This window comes from Mandrillus leucophaeus, unplaced genomic scaffold (assembly GCF_000951045.1).
Source record: "Mandrillus leucophaeus isolate KB7577 unplaced genomic scaffold, Mleu.le_1.0 Scaffold22, whole genome shotgun sequence".
NCBI classification, from domain to species: Eukaryota; Metazoa; Chordata; class Mammalia; order Primates; family Cercopithecidae; genus Mandrillus; species Mandrillus leucophaeus.
Window position 1 is genome coordinate 3653238 of NW_012102254.1, and position 22558 is coordinate 3675795.

General features: G+C 59.7%; 1 protein-coding gene across 1 annotated transcript in view; it reads right to left on the reverse strand.

The window, feature by feature from the left end:
* The window catches only part of NBEAL2 (neurobeachin-like 2), a 28814-nt gene extending 7522 nt beyond the window's left edge, over positions 1-21292 (reverse strand). Inside the window, exons 1-53 of the mRNA XM_011981142.1 lie at positions 21180-21292; positions 20499-20587; positions 20286-20414; positions 20090-20171; positions 19875-19996; positions 19663-19745; positions 17949-18034; positions 17565-17847; positions 17307-17413; positions 16697-16777; positions 15226-15309; positions 14698-14796; positions 13618-14219; positions 13405-13537; positions 13200-13319; positions 12656-12977; positions 12414-12496; positions 12202-12294; positions 11815-11989; positions 11554-11687; positions 11014-11173; positions 10675-10777; positions 10316-10478; positions 10076-10234; positions 9719-9878; positions 9478-9563; positions 8789-9304; positions 8020-8198; positions 7761-7920; positions 7374-7511; positions 6921-7280; positions 6690-6839; positions 6408-6565; positions 6138-6262; positions 5910-6045; positions 5258-5418; positions 4841-5157; positions 4644-4739; positions 4132-4256; positions 3907-4047; positions 3613-3743; positions 3385-3494; positions 3169-3286; positions 2970-3067; positions 2783-2899; positions 2071-2160; positions 1875-1984; positions 1528-1700; positions 1329-1423; positions 994-1110; positions 739-897; positions 512-660; positions 23-175 (exon numbers count right to left, since the gene is read on the reverse strand). Of these exons, the coding sequence (XP_011836532.1) occupies positions 23-175; positions 512-660; positions 739-897; positions 994-1110; positions 1329-1423; positions 1528-1700; positions 1875-1984; positions 2071-2160; positions 2783-2899; positions 2970-3067; positions 3169-3286; positions 3385-3494; positions 3613-3743; positions 3907-4047; positions 4132-4256; positions 4644-4739; positions 4841-5157; positions 5258-5418; positions 5910-6045; positions 6138-6262; positions 6408-6565; positions 6690-6839; positions 6921-7280; positions 7374-7511; positions 7761-7920; positions 8020-8198; positions 8789-9304; positions 9478-9563; positions 9719-9878; positions 10076-10234; positions 10316-10478; positions 10675-10777; positions 11014-11173; positions 11554-11687; positions 11815-11989; positions 12202-12294; positions 12414-12496; positions 12656-12977; positions 13200-13319; positions 13405-13537; positions 13618-14219; positions 14698-14796; positions 15226-15309; positions 16697-16777; positions 17307-17413; positions 17565-17847; positions 17949-18034; positions 19663-19745; positions 19875-19996; positions 20090-20171; positions 20286-20414; positions 20499-20587; positions 21180-21209 (8150 nt within the window). The 5' untranslated portion in view covers positions 21210-21292. The remainder of the gene's footprint in view (positions 1-22; positions 176-511; positions 661-738; positions 898-993; positions 1111-1328; positions 1424-1527; positions 1701-1874; positions 1985-2070; positions 2161-2782; positions 2900-2969; positions 3068-3168; positions 3287-3384; positions 3495-3612; positions 3744-3906; positions 4048-4131; positions 4257-4643; positions 4740-4840; positions 5158-5257; positions 5419-5909; positions 6046-6137; positions 6263-6407; positions 6566-6689; positions 6840-6920; positions 7281-7373; positions 7512-7760; positions 7921-8019; positions 8199-8788; positions 9305-9477; positions 9564-9718; positions 9879-10075; positions 10235-10315; positions 10479-10674; positions 10778-11013; positions 11174-11553; positions 11688-11814; positions 11990-12201; positions 12295-12413; positions 12497-12655; positions 12978-13199; positions 13320-13404; positions 13538-13617; positions 14220-14697; positions 14797-15225; positions 15310-16696; positions 16778-17306; positions 17414-17564; positions 17848-17948; positions 18035-19662; positions 19746-19874; positions 19997-20089; positions 20172-20285; positions 20415-20498; positions 20588-21179) is intronic.
* Positions 21293-22558: the final 1266 nt, after the last annotated feature.

Here is a 22558-nt window from a genome sequence, read left to right on the forward strand (position 1 = left end):
CCCGTTCGAGGGGCCTCCCCACCCTCGCCCCATCCTCACCTCAGAAGGCTGCCCGGCGCCCACCACGATGAGCTTGCCGTCCTCCAGGCCCACCAGCACGTGGCTGCGCTCCTTGGTCACGGCCACGCTGCGGATGGCCACCTTCATGGGCAGGGGAGGCGCAGCCGGGAGCAGTCTGGAAGGGAGAGGGGATATACACCAGCTTGCGACTGCAAGGGGGCTTTGCGACCAGCAGATATCCCTTATCCCATATACCCTCTCTGTCCTCATTTTAAGGATGGCTAAATTGAAACTTTTATACAAAAAGAAATCTCCCACAACTGTGGCTAAGCCGAGGCCCAGGGCAAGACCTCCCTATGGGAAGATGAGGGGACAGGTAACAAACCTTGAAATATGTGCCCACAAACATGTATGGTGCGTGGATTCCTAGGGGGAATCCCCCCCGCTTTATTCTACACCAATGACCACAACCTTCAGGGGCCATGAACTCATAAATGGGGGGGGGGCTTACGTGTTTAGTTGGAGGATGTGCAGGGCGCACTGGGCGGTGCCCAGCAACACAAAGTCCTCTGTCACCGTCAGGGCTGTAGGCTGCTCTGCCAGGGGCAGTGAAGCCCGCAACTTCCCATTGACCGAATACAGGTGCAAGGAGTAGGTGACCTGGAGGAAGCAGGGAGTGTCAGCAAGGACAGGATCCCAACTGCCCCTCCATCTTTGCTGGGTACCCCTTCCCCATACCTGGGCCCCAGGACGTTCCCACGCTGAGCTCTGTACCACAATCTGGCCTTCGGACCCCAATGCCAGGTGGAAAATAGGTCCAGGCACTGAGGCACTCGGAGGCTGTAGTGCTGCCACAAACTGGCCACGGCGTACAGTGTGTATGATCACAGTTCCATCCTGCAGGAAGGCAACTTAGGGTCCTGGGCAGGAATCTGGGCTCCAGAGGGATTGCCCAGCAAACTCACCCTCCCCAGGGCACATGCATACACACACCTCAGATCCAGACACAGCCATGTCAAGTTCAGTGTTGATGGCCACACAGCTCACTGCAGCCCCATGCCCATACAGGACCTGCACAGGCTTTGGTGCCAGGCCTACTGACAGACCACCCTGTGGATGACCAGGGTTGGCTTAGGACTGGCCCCTGAGGCTCAGGAAACGAAGGCCTTGTCCAAGACTAGAGAGCTGAAGGGTCATGGAACCCCAGACTTGCTCATGGTAGCAAAGGGAAGGGAAAGACAGGAGGGCAGGACCGGAAGGCCACCGAGGGATGGATGGGCTGTAGGTCTGGGCTATGGGGACCCCACAGAGCTGCCCATCAGGCACACCTGATGCAGGAGCCGCCACACCATGCATGTGGTGTCCCGGGAGCCTGAGATGAGGTAGATGCCACAGGTGTCCAGTGCAAGGCAGGTTACTACATCTGCACGGGAAGGGGAGGGTACAGGCAAAATGGAGGAATCACATCCGCCCCGGCCAGCCTCAGAACCCGGCCCCATACCTGCGTGCCTCCAAGGCTGTTCATACCAAGGTGGCGGCTGAGCTGGCTCAACAGCTTGCCACGGGATAGTGCAGTCACTCGCAGGCTGCCATCCCAGTGGCCACCGCTGAATAGCAGCTTTCCGTCAGGGGCCACTGCCAGTGCTTGTCCGCTCACACCACTGTCTGGCACCCATGGGCCACTCAGCAGTCGCTGCGTCCTGACCCAGTGAGGGGGATGGCAAGTGAGGCCAGGCCACATGGAAGAGACCTAGGCCCTCAGGGAGCCTGGTCAGACCTTTCCCCTGCAGCTGGCCTACATTCTGATTAGGGAGAGGAATAATTCAGGGTGCAGAGCATTTGTAGCCCACCCCACCCACAGCCCTCTGTCCTACTTGTGGCTGCCCATGGTGGGGTCTTTGCTGAAGCTGAAGTAGTTGCTTATGTTGCGGTCATAGGGCAACCAGCTGTGGGTACCCAGCAGCCCACTGGCACTCACGGTCACCTGAAGGCAGGAGGGGGCAGAGATGGGTTTGTGGCAGAGGCAGAGGGGGAGTGGAGCTGAGCTAGGGCTCTGCACAATGCACTTACCAACAGGTCTGGGGAACCCTGGGTGATGAAGGAGTGGGGCTGCCGGTGGGGGACCAGAGCTAGCACCAGGGGTACACCATCACTGATGACCTGCAGGGACAAGGGCAGGCCTAGCTATGCCTGAGTACTATCAGATTACACTATCTTCTCCCTGAAGCATCATCCCTTCCTTTACCCTCAGTCCCCAGGGGTCACGGAGTAGGTATCACAGATGCAGAGGTCCCTCCAAGCAACAGGCAGAGACTTTAGGAGGGCATCTCAGAAAGTGGGTGAGAAGCTGGGACAGACATGGAAGATGCTTCCAGAGTATCACGCTTAGTTTCAACCTTGGTCCTCCCACCCTGTTATTCCTTGTCCCCCTAGCCCAAAGGCAGGAAGAGAGGGAAACCTAAAAAAAAGTCAGGCCTGGGGGCAACATTCAGGAATGTTCCTGCCTAGGAAGGCGATGGAAGGGGTCCAAGGACAGATCTCCTCCCTCCTGATCTCCCTAAGGCTTTCAGAGCTTGTTAGGTGAGTCAACACTTTATCCTGGCCCTGATGAGGAGGGCACCCCTCCTGCCCCCATACTCTTCCCATGTTTAGCTCATTTTCTAAGGTGCTTTGAAATCAGTGACCTTGATTAGGGTTCCCATCTGCCCCAAGTGGTTGGTAAGGACAGTGGGGTTAAACCCATTTCACATAATATAAAGTTGAGGTCCTGTCTTCCTCTCACCTCTGCAAAGAATGCCTTGAGTTGGTCCAGGTGCTGGAAGATGCTAGGTGAGTTAGTGTCCAGGCGTGCAAGGCGATGGGCTGCTTCCTCAGCTGAGAGCCGAGTTGGATGTGGCTCCTGTGGGCAAGTGGCTGGTCAGCACCATGGCGTGGGCATCCCTGGCCACTATCCTCTAAGCTGGCTTTACCTTCAGCAGCTGACAGGGAGTCTGCCCAAAGTTGCTGATAATACCCTCCAGAGCCTTCCGTTCCCGCTCATCTGTCACATGGTCCAGGTCTACAGCCCCTGGGAAGGTAGGCAGAGTAGTCAGGGCTCCCCACGTGCCCTCTGCATCCACCCCTCCTGATTTTGTCCTGGCCCCGACTAGAGTCCAGCACACTGCCCACCCTCATAGGTGCAGTAATAGAAGACATTGAGGGCCTCCTCGGCAGCTGGCCCCCGCTGCTTGTAGCCAAAGATGAGGTCGATCCACTCGTGCAGGTGGGCAGACACATACTCCGACTCCTGGGAGTAGGGAGGCAGCAATCAGTGCAGGGACGGCTGACCCCCCATGACCTTCAGAACCCCGGCTGCCTGCCATTTGCCTGTGGTTGCTTCCTCACCAGAGCCTGGCGGTGCTGCTGGATGAAGTCCTCAGGAGAGCTGGCCCACGGGGGCAGCACTACATCGCCCACCTTCTCGTTGGTCAGCTGGAGACAGCCCAGGTCAAAACCTGGCACAAAGGACTGCGTCAGCTGTCTCCCTGTCCATCCCAACTGCCCCCTGGCCACTCCACCATCTGCTCTCCATCCCCACACCTGCCCGCTCCAGTGCCAGCACCTCACACCTACCGTTCTGGTTCTCCAGGAAGTCAGGAAAGTAGAAGAATTCTGGGATGAGCTCCTTCACATCGGCGGGGCTCTCCAGGCGTGCCTGCCAGGCTGCTGCCACTGAGTGGAACTGCCGGTCGGAGCAGTCAAAGCTGGGGGAGGGGCATAGGGCCAAGGTGAGGTGGGGAGAGTGGGAACAGGGAGATGCTGTGGCTGGAGGGAAGAAGGGAGCCAAGGGTAGGCCCAGGATGTGGGGAGGACCAGCCTCCTCCCCTTGTCTGCCCTCCAGTCTGCCCACCAGCCCCTGGGCTATACCGGCCACTCTGCAGCTGGACGTGCAGGGAGGTGAAGGGCTCCACGCGGATAAGGTAGTGCATCACGCCTGCTGCATTGGAGTAGTGGGTGCCATAGTGGAACTTGTCAATGGTCCCCGCTGGGTCCTCAAAGCTTTCATACCTGGGGCCACAGTTGGACATGTCAGCAGAAGCCCTCCCCTCACCTTTCCCTACCCGCTAAGCCCAGCCCTGCCCGCATGCTCACTTCTCCCTCACGAGCTGGGCATGCTTGGGGTTCACCACACCGATGGGCTTAGACAGGTCCCGGAAGACGGCTGGGTTGCTGAGGTCCAGGGTTGGGGACACGTAGTCCTGCAGGACCCAGGGGAACTGGCCGCCCACCCAAGCAGGGGCTGCATGAGGGCCCTGATGGCCTACCAGCCCACCCTGCCCTGCCCTCACCCTCACCCTCAAGAAGGTGGGTACAGAACCTGCCCACAGGTTGGGGGAGCACCACTTAGAGGGGTCACAGGGGAGCAAGACAGACTGTCCTGGAACAGGATTCCTTTTGAGGAATAGAGGCTAGGTGGGGAGGGGAAGGTAGTGAGGCTGGGGACCTCTGGGGGTTGGCAGGGAACAGAGGCCAGCTCTTCATTGGCACACCTACCCAGGACCAAGCTCAGGGCTTGGCCCACTGGCAGGTACCTACACTTGGGGAAACCAAGGGCTGATAGGTCAGAGGGGCAGGGGTGGAGGGGTACAGAGTGAGGCCCTCACCACAGGGTACTGAGACAGGTCATTGTAGGTCCGCCCCGCAATGGTGTTGAGTTGCATCAAGTACTCGAAGTTGGATATCTCACGCTGTACCCATTTCTGGGGACAGGGGCAATCAAGATGTGAGCCAGGTGGGCTGTCCAGCACTGCCCCCTGATTCAGGGTCCCAACTTCACATCCCTCACACTCCGGGCTCTCACCTGTGTAAGGCCTGAGGCACGCAGCATCTCCTGGGGGGAGCGGCTGCTTAGGTAGCCTTGAGAGGGAGGCCGTAGGCGCAAGAGCCACGAGTACACCTGGTTCCGTACCTGGGTGTGGGGTGGGATGGGGCCAGGCTGGGGCCTGGGAGTCTGGCTAGGAGATGAGGCTGGGGTCGTGCCCACCTTGCATGGGAAGTTGAGGAAGTAGTTGGCCTGATCGATAAAGAAGAGCTCAAGTGCTGAACGGCGCAGGTTGAAACGCCGCAGGTGGACCTCACGCAGCTGGGCCAGTGGGCGCCGGAAATCATAGCCAATGCCTATGGGGAGGAACAGCAGGTACAGGAGTCACTCACCTCAGGCCCACCGAGACCTCAGCCATTCCCTGCCATCTTCCCAACCCACACCACCAGGACGCACCCTCCTCAGTTTCGACACGCTCAGTGCTGCCATCGTAGAAGTACACATTCTGTGTGGTGACCTCCAGCAGCCCTGGGACCACGGCCACTACCGTCACCAGCTGGCACTCAGCCGACAGCACCAACTTCTCACGCTGCTCATCCAGTTCTGCTGCCTCCATCCTAAAGACCAGCAACCCACCTCAGGCTCTAGGCTCTGGGACCCCCTTCTTCACAAGCCCAAAGGGCATCCAAGTGCCATTGAGTCATGGGGTATATACTCTCATGACTCCCAGAGATGGGGAGGGGCTGTCTAGGGTCCAGAACCTACTGGTCCCAGCCCCTGTCCCCAGCCTGCCACCCACTAGGCTTCTGAATATTTTGCCAGGATGCCAACCCTTGTCCCCTGCTCCCCTCACCCAGCCCCTGCCCACTCCCTGGGCCCCCTTCCCGCTCTGGTTTGTTTCTCAGTGCTGTCCTTGGGTGCCTGGCTGTTAAAAGAGCAACTCAGCCCTGTTAGGAGACTTTCCCACCCCCCATCTGGCTTTGGACAGTCCCTTCAGGGGGATCTAGTCAGGCAGCAGAAGAGGGAGTTGATCCCACAGAGGCATGCACACACTGGAGCAGACCCCTTGCCCACCACCCCAGTCTGATCTCTCCAGGGCCTCACTCACGGGGTCTCCAGCTCAGCCAGCTCATCTTCGCCGAGCTGGTCCTCCTGCAGCTCCTCGGGTGGGGTGCTCACTTTGGCCTCTTTGGTCACTGCCAGAGGCAGTGAGGCCTCCTCGGTGGGTGTCAGGGGAACCTCACCTGCAAGGGGCCAAGGGTACTCAGATGAAGCAAGGCAGGATGGGACACGGGACAATTGAGTTGGGCGGACCCAGCTCAGCATACTCCCTCACCCAGATTGTCACGGAGGGCACTGGCTTCCAGGTGAGGGTCGAAGTGATGGTTGGGCACCAGCTTCAGACGCATGCGTGAGTATGTCTCAGCGCTGGACAGTTTCCAGCGGAGGGTGGGAGGGTCCCTGCAGAATGTCCCCCAGGTCATGGGTCGGTAGAAGGCTGTAGACACCCCCATCCCTCACCCCAAAGGCAGTCTGGGGTTCCAGGTGACCCCCTCCCTCCCAAGCCCCACCCCTCCACAGTGACGCTGCCTCAAGCCCGGCCCACCTCAGCGCCCATGCCCCACATGGGCTGGCGAGCTGGCGCCACAGCGTGCCCCAGTGCAGCAGGGCTGTGGAGTGCTGCGCTGCCTGCTGCTTCAGCGCTGCCGTGTAGCGCAGCCCCTCCAGGCGCGCCCGCCTCTGCGCAGGTTCCAGCACCAGCTCCTGGGGTGGGGGAAATAGGTCAGTCCCCTGGCTGCTGCCTGTCCTACCCCTATTTCTCCACCTTGTGAGACATCTCCTGGGCACATGTGTGGATCAGTTTCCCATCCCCACCCCTGTGGCACACCTGGAAGGCCCGACGACTCTGGGCACGCTCCCGCTGGCGCCGCTGCCCACTGCTCATGAGCATGTCATAGCAGGCATTCCAGAAACCTGACATAAGGTCGTGGCTCTTAGCATACGTGTCCATTTCGAACTGGGACATGGTTGGCTGCACCTGGAGGTTTGGTCAGAGGAGAACAGTGCTCGATGTGGGCCCCAGTCCCCACTCCTCTTCCTGGGCCCCACCTCCAGGCACCTGTTTGTCGATGAAGTGGCGCCATTCGGGTGTAGCACAAAAAGCCTGGAAGTCTTCAAAGAAGGTGGGGCTGCCATTGGTGGGTGGCAGGGAGGGTAGTCCCCACTGCAGCCCCAGCGGCTCATAGGCACGGTCTAGCAGTGTGCGTACCAGGGGCACCAGCCAGGAGCAGCGCTCTGCGGCTGCTGTGGCTGCAGGTGGGGGCCCTGTCTTATCAGTGGCTGACTCGGAGGAAGAGGTGTTCAGCGCCCGCCCCAGTGCAGCCTCCAGCTTGGAGAGCACATAGCAGGCTTCCTCGCGGCGGGCTGGCACTGCAGTCTGTAGCAGCATGTGCAATCTCACATAGGCCTGGGCATGCAACTGTGGGTACAAGAGAGATGAGTGGCACCCAGCCACTCTTGGAGCTCCCCACACCTCCCATGCCCCCTGCCCCCATGCTCACCCTGTGCTCACCTGTGGGTCTTCCAGCAGGATGTAGCCAAGCACAAGCCGCAGGCCAATCTGTGCCATCTCACGGAGATCAGCTGTGCCGTTGGCCAGGTGGGGCCAGGCTCCCAGGCGATCAAGTAGGCTGCATACACCTTCAAAGAGCTGCCACAGACAACGGGTTCCCAACAGACATCACCGGGGAGGCCAGGAGTCCATGGAAAGAGAGCAAAGTAAAGTTTGCGCTGGAGGCCAGGTAGGGTTTGTGCACATAGGCAAGTCCACGCTCACAGGCATTCATGCTGATGTACCCACAACTGCGCACGTGTACCCATCCACCTCCCAGACCAGATCCCTGCAGCCTTGCGTGAACCTGAGTGTTCATGTGGCTCACGCCTCTCTGAGGGGCCGCACCTTCTCACTCCACAGTTCCTGGTTACCATGGCCTTCAGCACACAGGAAGTCCTGCAGCAGACGCAGCAGCCAAAGCACCTGCTGGGTGAGGCTGGCCAGGACCCCCACGGGGGCTTCCTTGATGTCGGTCAGGGCTGACTCCAGCATCATCTCCAGGAGGCTGGCGGGTGAGTGGGGAACTCAATGGTCTACCTGACTGTCTTCTTTCCTTCCCCCGAGGCTCCCTGAAGCCCCTCCCGCTCCAGACTTGCCCTCTCACCTGCGCTTGATGCAGTCTGGTGGGCGCACAAGTGTGGCTGAGGCCCCCAGCTGGGTGAGCACCGAGAAAACCTGGCCACGCTCCCGCCAGGCAGCCTCATCGCTGCCTTCCACACCACGCCACGTCACCGAGAACAGCACGTTGGTGAGCAGATTGCACAACTCTTCCTCAGAGGTTTGCTGTGGGCACAGGTGGGTGATGTGGGCATGGGTTGTGGGCCGCAGAGGGAATCAGGCTGATGCCCATCCATCCCCAGTCAGCATCCCTCCTGGGGTAGCCACCCAGGAGGCAGAGCATTTGGCTAACAGTGAGCCTGGCACTAAGGGCCTGGAAGAACAGTTTAGGGGTCTCAGCTACTACTTGAGTTCCAGGCAGAATCCTGGGGTCTCGCCAGACTCCCAAGAAGAGATGAGGCAGTTCACATAGAACGAGCAGAGGCCCATCCCCAAACCCAGAAGCCCAGGGCAGGGCCATTGGCGTTTGCTGCCCTTGGACCCTCTGAGGTCTCTGCCCTACAGGCTCTCTTGAGGGCCCTTCTGAAGCCTGGCTGGTGTCACCCACTCTGGCTCGTCATGACTCACCCTGTTCCAGGAGCCCTCTGGGAACACAACTACAGATGAGAGCTATGATGGGACAGCACAGGCCTGACTGGCAGTGCAACCCTGGTCAGACAGGGCCACACCTTTGGAGAGGCTACACTGCCAGCCCTGTGTAACAGAAGTGTCCTCCCTTGGGTACCATGCAGTGGCAGAGGGTGGGCCCATCTCACCTGTGGGTTGCTGGTGTTCGAGGTATCATCCCCGCTAATGGTGGGCTCTGGGAGGCTGCTGTCCTCCAGCACATTGGAGAGACTGGAGCTGTGGCGGCCAGGGGCAGCAGAAAAGGGCCTCGGCCCATCCAATGGGGAAGGAGTGCCAGGCTGGCTGGCTGGAGTAAGAGTACCACTGCTGCCGCCACCACCAGCAGTGTTGCCTGATCCTACACTAGACCGTTCCAGGCCCAGGTCAAAGGGCATGCAGAATGGGGAGAGAGCATGGTAAAAGCCATCAGGGTCAGGGCAGGGGGCCTCTGAGGGCAGGAAGACATCTGAAGGCTCAGCAGGTGACTCAGTGGGTGGCTTGGGTGGGGCTGGCTTGGGGGAGGTGGGTGACTCTGGGGAAGAAGGAGGGGGACTGCCAGCTGTGGCAGCCTCCAGGACATATAGCCGGGTCAGCACATCCTGCCAGCCAGCCTGTCGGGCCAGAAGGCGCACTATATCTGGCTGTCCATAGATGAGGTGGAAGAGCTGCAGGCAAGAGCACAGCACGTGAGGACGCATCCAACTGCCTGCCCCAGACCCTCATCCGGGGCCTTTGCAGAGGAGGGCTCCAGAGACCCCCTCATGAGACAGGCAAGGTGAAGGCCAGAGGGTAGAAGCCACCCTCCCCCTCCCCCAAAGCTTTTACATCTCATGCTCACCTGGCGACAGATGTCTAGGCGAACGCTGAGGTCAGCCTGGAGGGACAGCTGTACCACAGCCAGCAGATCTGAGAGGTTCAGGCAATCTGGGGGGATGGGTTGGGGGGACCTGAGGGACTGACCCGACTAGGAAGGGTGGGGCCCAGCCCTGGCCCCTATGCCACTACCTTCCTTCTTCCTGCCTGCCTGCCCTGTTTTTCTGACATGTCACCCCCTCCACTTGGCTGTAACCAGGTTGTACCTGCCCCCAGGAACAGCTTGTAGAGGCCCTGGCAGAGCTGGGGGGAAACAGTCCCCTCAGGCAAGCAGGCAATCAGACCCTGGAGACCACACTCCCGCAGCCGGAGGCGCTGGCGGCTCCGCTCAGGTAGCCGCTCGTTCTGCTGCAGTCTGCGCAGGATCTGTGTGGGGGTCATCGGAGGACTGTCATCATGTGGAAGGAGTTACTGTAGGAGGGGAAGTCACCGTGCAGGTGTGTGGCTCAAGAGGCCCTTGAAGGCAGCTTCATCTGCTGGCCCAAGGCCTGCTGTACCTCCCTGAACCCCAGGCAGGGGCCCCAGTGAATGGGATGCCAGGGGAGGGGATGGGCTGGATGTACCTTGCAGACTCGATCGGGCAGCAGGGGCAGTGACCCTGGCCGCACTAGCAGGGCCAGCAGCACTTCGAGGTTCCCTGGCTCCAACAGAAAGATAGCCAAGGACTCCTGCGCCAGGGAACCGTGCAGCAGGGCTAGCAGCAGGTCCAGCGCACCCACCACCTGGGGATGCAGAGTCTCACACTGTGCCAGGCCCCCATGCCCCCCTCACCCAAGCCTCCCCTTCCCCAACCTCCAGCCTACCTGGCCATCGTCGCCTGTGGCTGCCAAAAAGTTCAGCATGATCTGCGTGACCTGCACGTCATCTGCTGAGAGGCTCCGCACCAGGAACTCCCTTGCCAGGCCCAGGAGGGAGGTCTGCACGGTGCGTAGGTCGTCAGCAGCCAGGGGGCGCTCCCGCTGCGGGCTGGCAGGTCAGCAGGCACACCCAGCCAGGTCCGGAGAAAGGTGGGGAGACAGGGGGAGAGAGGGGAAGAAAGGGGGAGACAGGGGGAGGGAGGGTGGGCAGGTGAGTCAGGTAAGCGCATAGCCCAGTCCCCAAGGCCAGAGGCCACTGTGTCAGCGTCAGCCCCCCATGGCCCATCTGGCCCCACTGGCCTCACCTGTAGTGGGTGCGCAGAGCATCCAGGATAAACTGGACGCCGTACTTCTTCCGCAGCTTCTGTCTGTGCTCCCGAACTATGCTGGACATGTACTGGATGTGGCCTGAGCAGGAATGAGCAGGAGGCTCAGGCCACTAGGCTGAGCTGGGCCCTTCAGATCCTCCAGGCCAGGGCCATGTGCCTGTCAGACTTCCAGGGCAGGGTCATAGTCCCCTCAGCCACCCCATGGCATTCTGGATTCCTATCAGGTGAGTCCCTCAGATCCCCCAGAGCAGGGTTCTAACTTCTCAGTGCTCAGCCACCCTATGGCCAGCCCCTTGCTCAGGTCCTCACACCTACCGAGGCGCACGGCGAAGTCACTGAGGGTCCAGAGGTGAAAGTTGAAGAGCAAATGCTGGTAGAGTAGGTACAGGAGGGGCCCGCTGCCCTCAGCCGCCACTTGCTCCATCAGCAGCTGGGCAGACATGAGCACGTTCATGTCCATGGCCCAGCTGGGGACCTGGGGTGAGACAGGAGCTGGAGTGAGGGCTCAGGCTCTGCCCACCTGCTGTCTGAACTTCTCAGCTGCCACCCTTCCCTGCACAGCCATGACGGCCACAGACATGGCCATCCACCTGCTCAGAACCCTTTGGGGGCTCCCTGCCGCCTCTGACATGCAAGCCTCCGGCCTGCTGTGTGGGTCCCCACCCCAACCTGTGCTGGGCCTTTCCCCAAATCTTCCAGATCCAACCTTGCTCGGCCTTTCAGGGCCCACTCAAGTATCAACTCTCCCAGGAGGTTCTCCATGACTGACAGGGCAGCAGGTTCCCCACTCAGTCCCCTCGGTCAGACAGGCTGACCATATCCCTAATCCCCCATGCGTGCCCTACCAGGCCCTACCTTTCGCAGGAGGGCCCCGATGATGGCAGGCCCCTGGCACTGCACCAGGCTCTCTTGGTTCACCACGTGACCCTGAAGGAAGTTCCGCAGCATCAGCAGAAAAGCAGCCACTGCGTTCCTCTCCATCCGTTCCTCTGCCAGCCACCAGGAAGGAGACAGAGGTGCATCAAGGGCCTGCCAGTGGCCAGGAGACCTTGGGCATTCCACCCCCCTACCATGCCAAGATTCCCGCCCCATAACATAGGTACCAGGAACATTTACCTGAAGATTTACCCAATGGGAGAACCAGGCCCTGGGTTTTGTGGCCAGAGGTCAGTTCAGGACCCACGAGGTCATGCGTTTCAGCTGGACTTGCCTCAGCCTCTTTGGGCTGTGCAGCTACTCGCTCCAGCAGGGGCAGCAGGGCACTCATACCCCCAACGCAGTTCACCACATCCTGGGGGAAGGAGGATGGCAGTGAGGGGGGCCTTCCAGTCAGTTTCCTGCCCTGCTCCACCCCAGCAGACCACCCACAAGGGAAGTTTTGCTCTCTCGAGCTGGACTGTCCAAATCCTCCCCAGGCACAGCACTGCTCCCCACCTGACTCCAAACACACATGTGCCCTATGTTCATGCCTCCTGCACACACCACCCACACGTGCTCACAGACCTTCACATCCCAGGTCTCCACTCTGTGGCCCGTCAGGCGCCCATCGAGCCCATGACTGGGGGACAGGTCCAGGCAAATGTTGTTCTTACAAGCCTAGGGACAGGGGAATGGGCAGGCAGCCAGGGTCAGAGGGAGGAGGGGGTGGCAGGCACAGTGTGGGAGCCAGGAAGTAGCACAATCAAGCCAACCACTCCCCTGGGGCCCCCAAATACCTGAGGTGAGTAATGGAGGAGCAGCCTGGTGCTGAGCTCATGCAGCTCCCCCTCAGGCTTGAAGGGTGCCGTCTCATTGGGCCCTGGGAGGTGGGCAGGGGGCTTCAGACCTTGCTAGGCCTCTGGCCAAACCCCATCCAGAGCCTGCCTGACCAGAGGAGAGACCCCCAGAGATGCCTTCTCACCCCTGGACCCCTAGCTTCTGGCCTGGGGCTGGGGCAGAGATGAAGGATGCTGCATACCCAGGGTGCACAGGGTCCACAGAGCCGTCGCCTGCAGGGCTTCGTGAAAGATGGCCACAGTCCCCAGCTCACCCTCCAGGGATGTGGGACTGCCCCACCGAGTGTCCTGGGTGCCTGCGAGGGTAGAGTCGATGCTGCCCTCCTGCAGGGGGGCCACCAGCCCAGACCCCCAGCCAAGCCCCGTGGAGGCTGGGACTGACTGGGAGCGGGTGAGGGCGGGGTGAGTGTAGGCCAGGGTGGCGGGGACTGGTGGCATGGGCAGCCCCGTGGTGGTGGTCGTTGTGCGGTGCCCAGCGGAGCCGATACAGCAGGAGGAGAAAGGCTGTGGGACCGGGGTTGGGGGAGCAGTCAGGTCACAGCAGAACCTGGGGCTCCGCCTACATGCAGTTCCTCACAGTGACCCCCATGGCTGCATGGACCCCAGTGGCTAAAGTCCAAGGCCTATGGGGCAGCACGGGACACAAGGGCTCCAGGTCACACCCTGCCCACTGTGTTCCAAGTCCCCCCATCTATCCAAGGCCTCCCCAAACCTTGCTTGGCACACCTCACTGAGGGAGGGGCAGCGAAGGGGTGCTGTCTTGACCAGATGGCCGTCTTTGTAGACATGGACCAGGTTCTGGCTGAAGGGCCGGCGCCCAGGCACATGGACGATAGCCACGCAGTGCTAGAACAGAAGCCTCATGTTAGGCCATACTTGGGACTCAGCACCCCTCTCTCTACTGGGCCACATGAGAAGGATGGGGTCTCACCCAGGCAGAGTCGGCAAAGGACACTTCGGGCAAACTCATGGTCAAGTACTCCTTCCGTGTGCACACAGCCACCACCAGGGTCCCGGCCGCCGTGAAGAAGGCCTCAAACCCTGAGCCGCTGCTGGTGAAGAAGCTGGGGGCAGGCGAGCCAGTTATGTCTGCTTGTTCCTGCTCACCCTGGCAGGAGGTCCCTGGCCCCTGGCAGTCACCCACCTGTACAGCTGCTTTCGCTGGAGTGGTCGGGTGGGGGCAGGGGTAGGTGCTATATCCATGGGGTGCAGACAGAGCCAGGCATGAAAGGTGAAGCCAGGCCCTGGCCATCGCTGCACAGGGGGTACCATGATGCCCGCCATGCTGGGCATGAGGTCAAAGTAGCGTAGAGCGCGTGCAGGGCCCTGGTGCCTGGCCATGCCTGATAATGAACGGATGACAGCACCTGCGTGTCGGGCCTTTCCAGCCTCAGCTCCACCTGGTCCCGAGTCCAATCCTGGCGGAGGGCGCAGCAGGTGACGCAGCTCCATGGGCCTTATTGATACACGGCCCAGTGCTTGTAGCAGTGCCAGCAGTTGCTCTTGGCAGCGGGCCTCCAGGGCTAGCCCTGTGCTGAGTGTCTCCAACAGGCAGCCCACCAGGCCTGCCTGCACACAGGTGGCACGGCTGGCAGGGCAGCTGTCACAGAGCCACCTGAGGCGTTGTGCTAGGAAGAGCCGCAGCTCAGCGGTGGGCAATGACGGCAGCCACTGCACCAGCACCAGTATCGGCTGCTCGTTGCGGATTGGTGGAGGTGGGCACAAGCTGTGGTCACCCTCCACAGCCTGTGGGTGGACAGAATAACAGTCCCTGGTCAGTTGTGGCACCCTGTCAACAGTAGGACTTTCTGGCTCCATTTACTTGCCTATAGCAGCAGTCAGCAACATGATCTACCCCATCCTGCCCACAGGTTGTGTGTGAGGCTCAGGAAAGTCAGAGGGACACAGATGACGATCACTACTACTAAGAATCCTTCAGTGCTGTTAATCCCTCAACCTTAGTTTTCAGCCTGGGTTGGCCTAACCCCTAACTGCATGTTCCTAAGATAATCCTGGGGCTTGCTAACATGCAGTTGCTTCCAGGATCCCTACAGGGCCAGAATCCTCATTCCAGTGACACTGATAGACATGACCAGGCTACAGGTCACATTATGTACTGGCTGCAGTCAACATGGCCCCCCAGGGTGGAAAGCTCACCATCTGTGGTAACCCTGACTCAGTTCTGGTTGCCTTTGGGACCCTGGTCCCAAGCCCCTTCCCTCACCATGTTGAGCAGCTCTTGCAACAGCCGATGGGTGGGGGGACCATGGCTCTGCAGAACCTCCTGCAGGTGAGGGTAGCCGATGCGCTCCTTAAACACCTCCTGTGTAAGGTAGTATGGGGAAGAAGTGAACATATACATGTGCCCCAGGGCAAACTCAGGCCCCCTGGAAACCCTGGAGGGGCATCACATTTTGCGGTTCCCTTGCGTGGCTCTGCCTCTGGGTGACAGTACTGGTGGGCAGTGGGCTGCAGAGGGATGGGGGGGACATGAGTCCATCTCAGAAGGCTGTAGATGGAGGTGGGTCTACAAGTGTCCATTCCCCATCCAGCCCTGATAGAGGAGATGCAGCTCCAGGACAGACTGGCAACCACACCTGCCCAGTGTGCTTTAGGGCAGGGCAGTCACCTCCCAGCTCGCTTTGCTCCAGGGAACAGGATTCTTATAGCCACTGGCCAGGCCTGTTCTGGGGATATGGTCAGTTGAACTCCACCCCGCACCCCGACTAAAGCTGCAGTGCAGCAGCCTCACCTTGGCTGAGGGGGAGTCACTCATGATGCAGGTCAGCACTCTGACTACATGGACTGCAATGGCGTCTGTGTCTTGGTCCAGGACCTTGGGGTTGGGAGGGGCCGTCAGGAGAGGCAGGGGCCAGGGTGTCACAGCTGGCAGCCCCCTGCAGTAAAAAAGGTGCAGAGCCAAGCACCCCAAGGCATGTGGCATGTGCTAGATCAGCAACTCTGTTGGAGCACCAGACCTTCTACTCCTTGCCCCAACTGCTGTGACCCTATCATGACCTAGGGCCCTCTCTGAGCAGCTCAGCAAGACCCAGTCTAACAAAGGCTGGGAAGGGCCTCACTGGGACAGATTAATGGTGGACACTCTCACTGCACCATCCAGTCCCCCTTTCTGTGGTGGAGTTAGGGCCCCACCCGCAACCTGTCTCCCTAAAGCGAGACACACGAGTACAGACAGGCCAGCAAGTGCCCCATCACCCACAGTGATTGACAGGGGTCAGAGATTCAGGGACAATCAATCACAGGGTGTTAGAACCAAAAGAACCTTCGAGACCTTTAAGTCCCACCTTGCCCCTTCCCCCTAGATCCAGGTGGGGACACTGAGGCTCAGCCTGGCTGAACCTGACAGCCAGAGGCATGCTGCTGCCTCTCCTGCCCCACCCTGAGGGGGTCAGGGTTTGGAAGGGCTTGGAGAGCTTCTCAGCAGGGACCAGGTCACATTTGGCTCCATGGGGCCTTTGGTCCCAACTTTGCCTGACTCCCCAAGTGACCTCAGGCATCAGTCTTCCCCCTCCAGGCCTCAGTGTCCTCATCTGTAAACACAGAGGGAAGTCACTTTGCCCTGCCTGCTTTGCAGATGAATAGACGTGCCAGCTCTCAGAAAATGACCATGTGCAGTGAACACATAGGGTTACCTCATGAAGACAGAGCCAGGGTAGGGGCTATGGAGGTTGGGGTCCACAGGTTGAGCCCCCAGAAAGGGTGCCCGCTGTGAAGCCGCCAGCTGACACCCTGCAGCTGCCTACAGCCCACATGCAAGGTGAGTCAGGGAGCGCATCATCAGGGGCTGGCTGGGGGCACCCAGTGACCTGCTGAGGGTGGGTGCAAGAATCTACAGAAAGAAATGGCACCATGAGGGAGACCCCCTTCTCTGTGACTACAGCCAAACCCTTGAGTGTCTGGGCTTCTGTCTCCCCTTCTGAGAAATGAGGTAGGTAGTTGTGTTTCGAAGGTTCCATCCCGCTTGGCACAGGCAGACCCCAACACCCAATCAAACACCAGGCAGGGCAGGGGATAGACCACCTTCTGTCCTGTTCCCTAGGATGGGGACTTGGAAGGCAGGCAAGACAGCATGGAGGACCCACACCCATTGCTAGACCACACCAGGCCTTACACACATCCGCTCATTCCCCCAGCTATAGTGCAGGAAAAGCTTAAAGAGGAAGTCCCGGGGGTGTCTGAGCTGGTCAGCCCCAGGATGGTACCTTTTGGACATTGGGCTCAGTCAGTAACCGGGTAGCCAGGTCACTGTCCCCCTCAGGGGGCGCCCGGGCCTGCAGGTACAGCTGTGGGCAAGGGGGAGGCACAGGGTGGAGGAGGCAAAGAAGAGAGAGGAGGAAGATGGGAGAGGGCGGGGTTAGAGCAGGACCAGGAGCAGCTGCCAGGTGCCCTGCCTGGCACTAGAGAACAGTAGGGTGCTGAGCCCCCTGTGCCCTGCTCAGATGGGCAATCGGGGGGATGAGTGGGTGGGAGCAGACACTGCATCTGAAAGCAGTGGTGTGCTCCTCTAGCCCCTGTACTTGGGGCCAGGGAAAGGGAAACAAGGCGCCAGAGCAGCTCCCTTCCTTCCATAACAAGCCCCGCTTCCGTGGGGCACAGAGCTGTCCTGAGCCTCAAGCCCAGTCCTATAGAGGCCCCAAGGGACGGGCCCTTGTCCATGCCCCAGACCCTCCCACTGAACTGCAGGCCATCCCACCAGCTGCAAACAACTGACTCTGTCCAGCCCATGTTTGCTCAGCAGCAGCCTGGCACCTATGCATGTCTCCCCTAACCTCTGGCTTCCAGATCCTCACCCCCAGGCTGGGGCCTACCCACCTTGCTGTTCTGAATGAGCCGAGTGAGGTGTTCAAAGCAATTGTTGCTGAGGAAGGTGGCTTGCAGCACTGGCCGGTCTTCACATGCCAGCATCATGGGGATGGCATCTGTAGAAGTGTCAAGGGTCAAGCCCTGCTCAGACCCCTCTAGGCAGCCTTAAGCCTTCCTTCGTATGCTGCCCCATCCAGCCCTTCCATCATCACTTAGGCTTTTCCCTCATGATGCCCCTTCCCCAAGAGCCTGGGAGCCCATACCCACCAAGCATGCTGACCCGGAGGGTGACAAGGGCCTCTTCGGGGCCTGAGCTCAGACCAGCTGGCCAGTCGGCATTAAGGACATGGAAGTAGCTCTCAAGCAGGGCACGAAGCTCTGGGCCACGAGGAGGTGTGCGGCTGGCATGCAAGACATGGACTGCACCCACCAGTGCCTCTAGAGCCAGTGGTACTAGGTGGGGGTCTGGGGCTGGCCCATGGCTCCAGCCCCGCACCACACTCAGCAGGCCTTTCACAGAGCCATCACTTACAGCCATCTGCCCGTTCTCCTGCAGGTGTGGACAGAGATGGGCAGTGGGCAAGGGGCTCACCCAGCTGATAGATGGTGAAAGAGCCGCTCTCTAGTCCACAGGCTCACCTCCCAGCCTACCTTTCCTCCAGCGAGGACGGCACAGAAGAGGTGGATGACACGCAACAGCAGTATGGGAGGCAAGTGGTCTGCATTCTGTAGGCTCTCTGGGTAGGGGGTTGTGGGCAGGGTAATGTCACCAAGGTTGCAGGGCTATGGACCCAGGGGGCTGCACAAGAGGTGGGTGCCCTGGGGTGGAGGGGAGAAGGAACTGGGCCAAGTAAAAGACCCAGTCTGAGTGATAAGACTGGGCTTTGCCCTGGGGGGCATCTAAGGAGTTATGGCTGTATAGTAGAGGGTCTGAAAGGGACACAACCCTTCTCTGGGGGACTTAAGGGGGACACAGCCCAGCCCTGAGAGTCTAGCTAGCTTCCTAGATCTTCAAGCGCCAAAGTGAGGGCCCCAGCATGAGCACATCCTTCCTCTTCCCCGTGATGACCAGGGCTTAGTTTCTCAGATGCAAATCTCTTGCTCCCTCTGCCCCTGTGACGGTTGGTGCTTCCCATGCTGTGCTCTGGGGACTCTGCTGTATCTCCTGTACTGATGCCACCTCCCCCACGCCCATGCCTTTGCTTGGGACTTCTAGGGGCTTTCACAGCCTAATACGTAGGAGGCCCACCTGGCCCTGCGCCAGCAAAGCTGGACAGGATGCCAGGCCAGGGACTGAAACTCAGAGGGCAGAAGGGACCAGCCCTGGGTCACATGCCTGAGGGAGGAAGAAGAGTAGGGCTGGGGCTTGATTCCGGTTGGATGGGTGGGAGGCCTCCTTGGGGATGGGGCTTTTGAGGGGAGACCTGAGAATGCAGTTGGAGGGGAGAGGGCACAGCATGGGCTAAGACCCTGAGGTGGGGTCAGTGGTAGCAGTCTGGGAATGAGAGGAGAGAAGCGAGGCTGGGCAGCAGGACAAGTGGAGAGAAAGGCTGTGGGAGGAGTAGGATTTCATCTTGAGGGTGCCAGGTTAACATCAAGGGATACGATGGGAGGAGGAATAAAATCCAGTTTGTTTTAATAAGAGCACCCAGGCTATGGGAAAATAAAGGCGGGGAGCTCCCTAGGGGTGCCTCCCCTCCTGGAGCTGCTGCCCCAACTCTAGATCCAGGCCCACAGCTCCATGGGGGCATCACTGAGACACTTAATATCTCAATAGGTCACCACCTTCTCACAACCCTGCCCACCTCTGTCCAGGCCATATCCCACCCTGAGCCTATCTAAAGTCCTGGCCAGTCTCCCTCCAATGAGAGAAGAGAGGGGACCCAGGGGAGAAGGGTCACTAGGGAGAACAGGTTCACAGCACCACCTGTGAACAGGCGGCCGCAGCTGTCCTGGGCATCGGATCCTCCAGCAGCCAGGGAGCAGGAGGTGGAGATACCTACTGTGTCTCCAGGATGGGTGGAGAGTGGGTGGAGGCTATGGGGACAAAGGGATTGTACCAGAGAGTTTTAAGATCAGAGTAGGGTACAAGTGGCTAGAAGGATTCAGGAGATGGGAGGGAAAGAGGATGAGAAATCTGGGTAGGCAGGTTGACCCCACCCCTCCACCTGATGGGATGCCCTCACTCCAGCCCAAGATGTCCTTTCTCTTCTCTCTGTCCCTAAACTCCTGCCTAGTCTTTGGTTCTCCCAGACCTGCATGCAGACACCACCAAGTGGTTCCTGTGTATGGCAGGATCAAGGAACTACAGGAAGGGGCCTAGGTTTGGGGGTGGGGCCAAGTGGGGGTAGGGGCGGGGCCTGACCTTGGAAGAAGGCACTGAATTCCTGGGGCAAAGCAGCAGGAGGGAACTTGTATTTGCTCTTCTCCTTGGAGCTGATGACTTCCCTGGGGGCAGTGAGGCCAAGTACATCAGCCCGGCTCTCATCACTCCCCGCTCTCACCCCTCCTTGGGCCCAGCACGGCCATCCTCTCCCCACTCTCCTCTGGGTTCCCTGCGTTTGGGCTGGGTCTCACCCACTGCGCTGGCGCCGCCAGGTCTGGTAAGGGTCAAAGAGGCCCTCGCAGAGAAGCAGAGCATGTAGAGCCACATTCTCCAACTGTGCCCCTTGGTCCTGGGGTGGTGGGCATCCTTTCAGCTGTAGGTGTGGGGAGAGAGGTTTAACCCTGCCATGGCTACCGCCTGCCTCCCTGCATGTACCCTCTGCCCCCCAAGGTAGAGGCCACTTCACCTCCGCCACCAACTTGGTCAACAGCGCCAGCACTCGGGGCACTAGCACCTGGCCCCGGCCTGCCTCTATGTTCTCCAGGTTTCTGGGGGAGTCAATGAGGAGAGAGGTCACAATAATATACCATGCCCCTCCCTGCCTCCGCTCCCTCTGGCCCACAGTTCTAGGCCCCTGCTCGTAGAGTGGATAACAGGGACACCTGCACAGAATGATGAAGAGCTTGAGCAGCAGGAGGGCTTGCTCCAGGTCGGCCTGGTGCAGCTGCTCAGCCAGCACATGCAGCGCATCCAGTGGTAGCAGCGGGACCTCTGCACCTGCCTCCTCTGGCCTGCAAGGAAAGGGGAGACATGGGTGCTGAGGACCCCTCAATCTCCCTGCTCTGTCCCTGCCGTCTGTGTAGATCCAGCCTCACCTTCGTGGCTCCAGAGAGGACAGTGAGATGCTCTTCTTGAAGGCACCTACGAAGGCCTTCAGCCACTGCTGCAGGTAACCCAGGTCCTTCTGTAGGCAGAGCAGGGGATCAGTGGTGGGGGGCAGAAGGGGTGCAATAAACAGGGCAGGGACAAGGGGATGTAGACAGAGGTGAAGAATGAATGGTGGTGGACACAGAGCATGGACAAGGGATTAAAGGCAGAGTGGTGGGTGTGGAGGAGGGGAGTAAGGGATGGGGGAGGGAGGGCAGGACATTGGAAGGTCAGCATCAGAGAGTTAGGTACATACTGACCACTCTTCCAGGCACCCCACTGCTTCTCTCAGCCTCCTAGTTTCTGCTCCCACCTCCCTAACGCCTGCAGTCCTAGGCAGGTCTGACACAGCCAGGGGAGGGGCGTAAGTGGGGTGTGGCTGTGGCCCACACTGGTGCTAGGGCTGGAGAAGGTGTCCCACACAGCAGCCACCCCCTACCAAGAGCCTTGGGCTGGATCCTCATCTGCCATTCACCCAGCCCAGCAGAAGGGGTTACCTTCAGTAACCTTCTTTAACTGTGTATCCCGGGACACATGTGTACCATTAGACAGGCAGACCTAGACATGTGCACATCCTCATGTGCAGCACTACCTTGCCCCGGGAACCTCCACCCACCCTCGCTGGTTACCTGGACCCCAGGCCCCAGAGCTGGTTCCATGGGCAAGAGGGGCAGTGGCTAAGCCCAGGTCTAGGCGCTGCCAGGAAAACTTTGGTGTGAACGGGAAATGTCTCCTCCCGCCCCGGGGCTGGGGCAGGAAACGCAAAGTCACGGTGGGGGAGGGGGACCGCTTCCTCCCGGCAGACCGCAGGGATGTGGGGGGGCCGGGGCACCCTGGGCCCCAGTGACAGAGGCTGCAAGCGACCTGGCCTGCGCTGAGGGTGGGACCTGTTACAGAGGGGTGGAGTCACCTATCCTGGGTGGGGCTTGTGGGCCAGAGACTAGTTTTACAAGCATGAGGTTGGCGCCTGGAAGAGCTCTTATCCAGGTGAGGGTTCTGATCCTGCTGCTTCAGTACCCTTCACTCAAGGCACCCACAGCTCCCTGACCTGTGCTCAAGGCCTTAGGCCATAGAGGTCGATGTAGAAGACTCAGCCATACCTTTGTCCCCCCAGCACCGCCATGTCCTGGCCACCTCATCTGGACCCTGCAGTTCTCTTTGCTCAGGAACACAGCTGATAAATCCTAGCCTAGCCCGTATCTCCTCTAACCTCTAAGCCCCTCCCAGGTGATAGGGGTGGGTGGTGGCTTATACAGGAATTCCTCCAGGCTGGCGCCATCTGGAGCTCCCAACCAGCTGAGTCCTAGAGTTAGAGGTGGACAGGGGGAGCTAGAGTGGAAAAGGATGAAGAGGCAAGGGACACATCATGGTCAGTACTCACCAGGCCTGAGGCTGCTCCCCAGGGGCCATGGACCTCATACCCAAGGACCTCCAGAACTATCTTTGGATGGATGGCTAATTTTTGCAGTCTATGGACCCAGACCACAGGGCAAGGCCTGAATGGTCCCAGGGCAAGAGGCCTGACCACAGCAGACCTGAGCCAGATCCCCAAAAAACCTAGGCAGAGCAGCCATCCATCCTGTGACTGGGGAACTCCCTGGTATATTTTAGTGCAGATCTGAAGACAACTCAGAGAGGTGCCAGGGCCACCATGGAGCAGACCCACACAACCATGACATTTTGCCTGTCAGTGACATTTATTGACCTCTCCACCCTCTCCTGCTGGCAGCCTCCTCCCGAACAATCAGCAAGGAGCCCAAAATACCCAGATCCCGAGACAGCAGAGGCGGCCAGGGGTCCTGGACCACTTCTTCCGAACCTCTCCCATTACAGATGGGGAAACAGGAGGCCCTATAGGGGATGCCTTATCTACTACTTTGCCTTCAGTGTACCTTTGAGGATGCTGAAAGCCAGACCTTAGTTCTAGGCCAGGACCACTCATGATTGCTAGCAAGCCAGCCCATGCAGACCATGTGACCCGATCCTTGCCTCAGTGGCCCCACAGAGA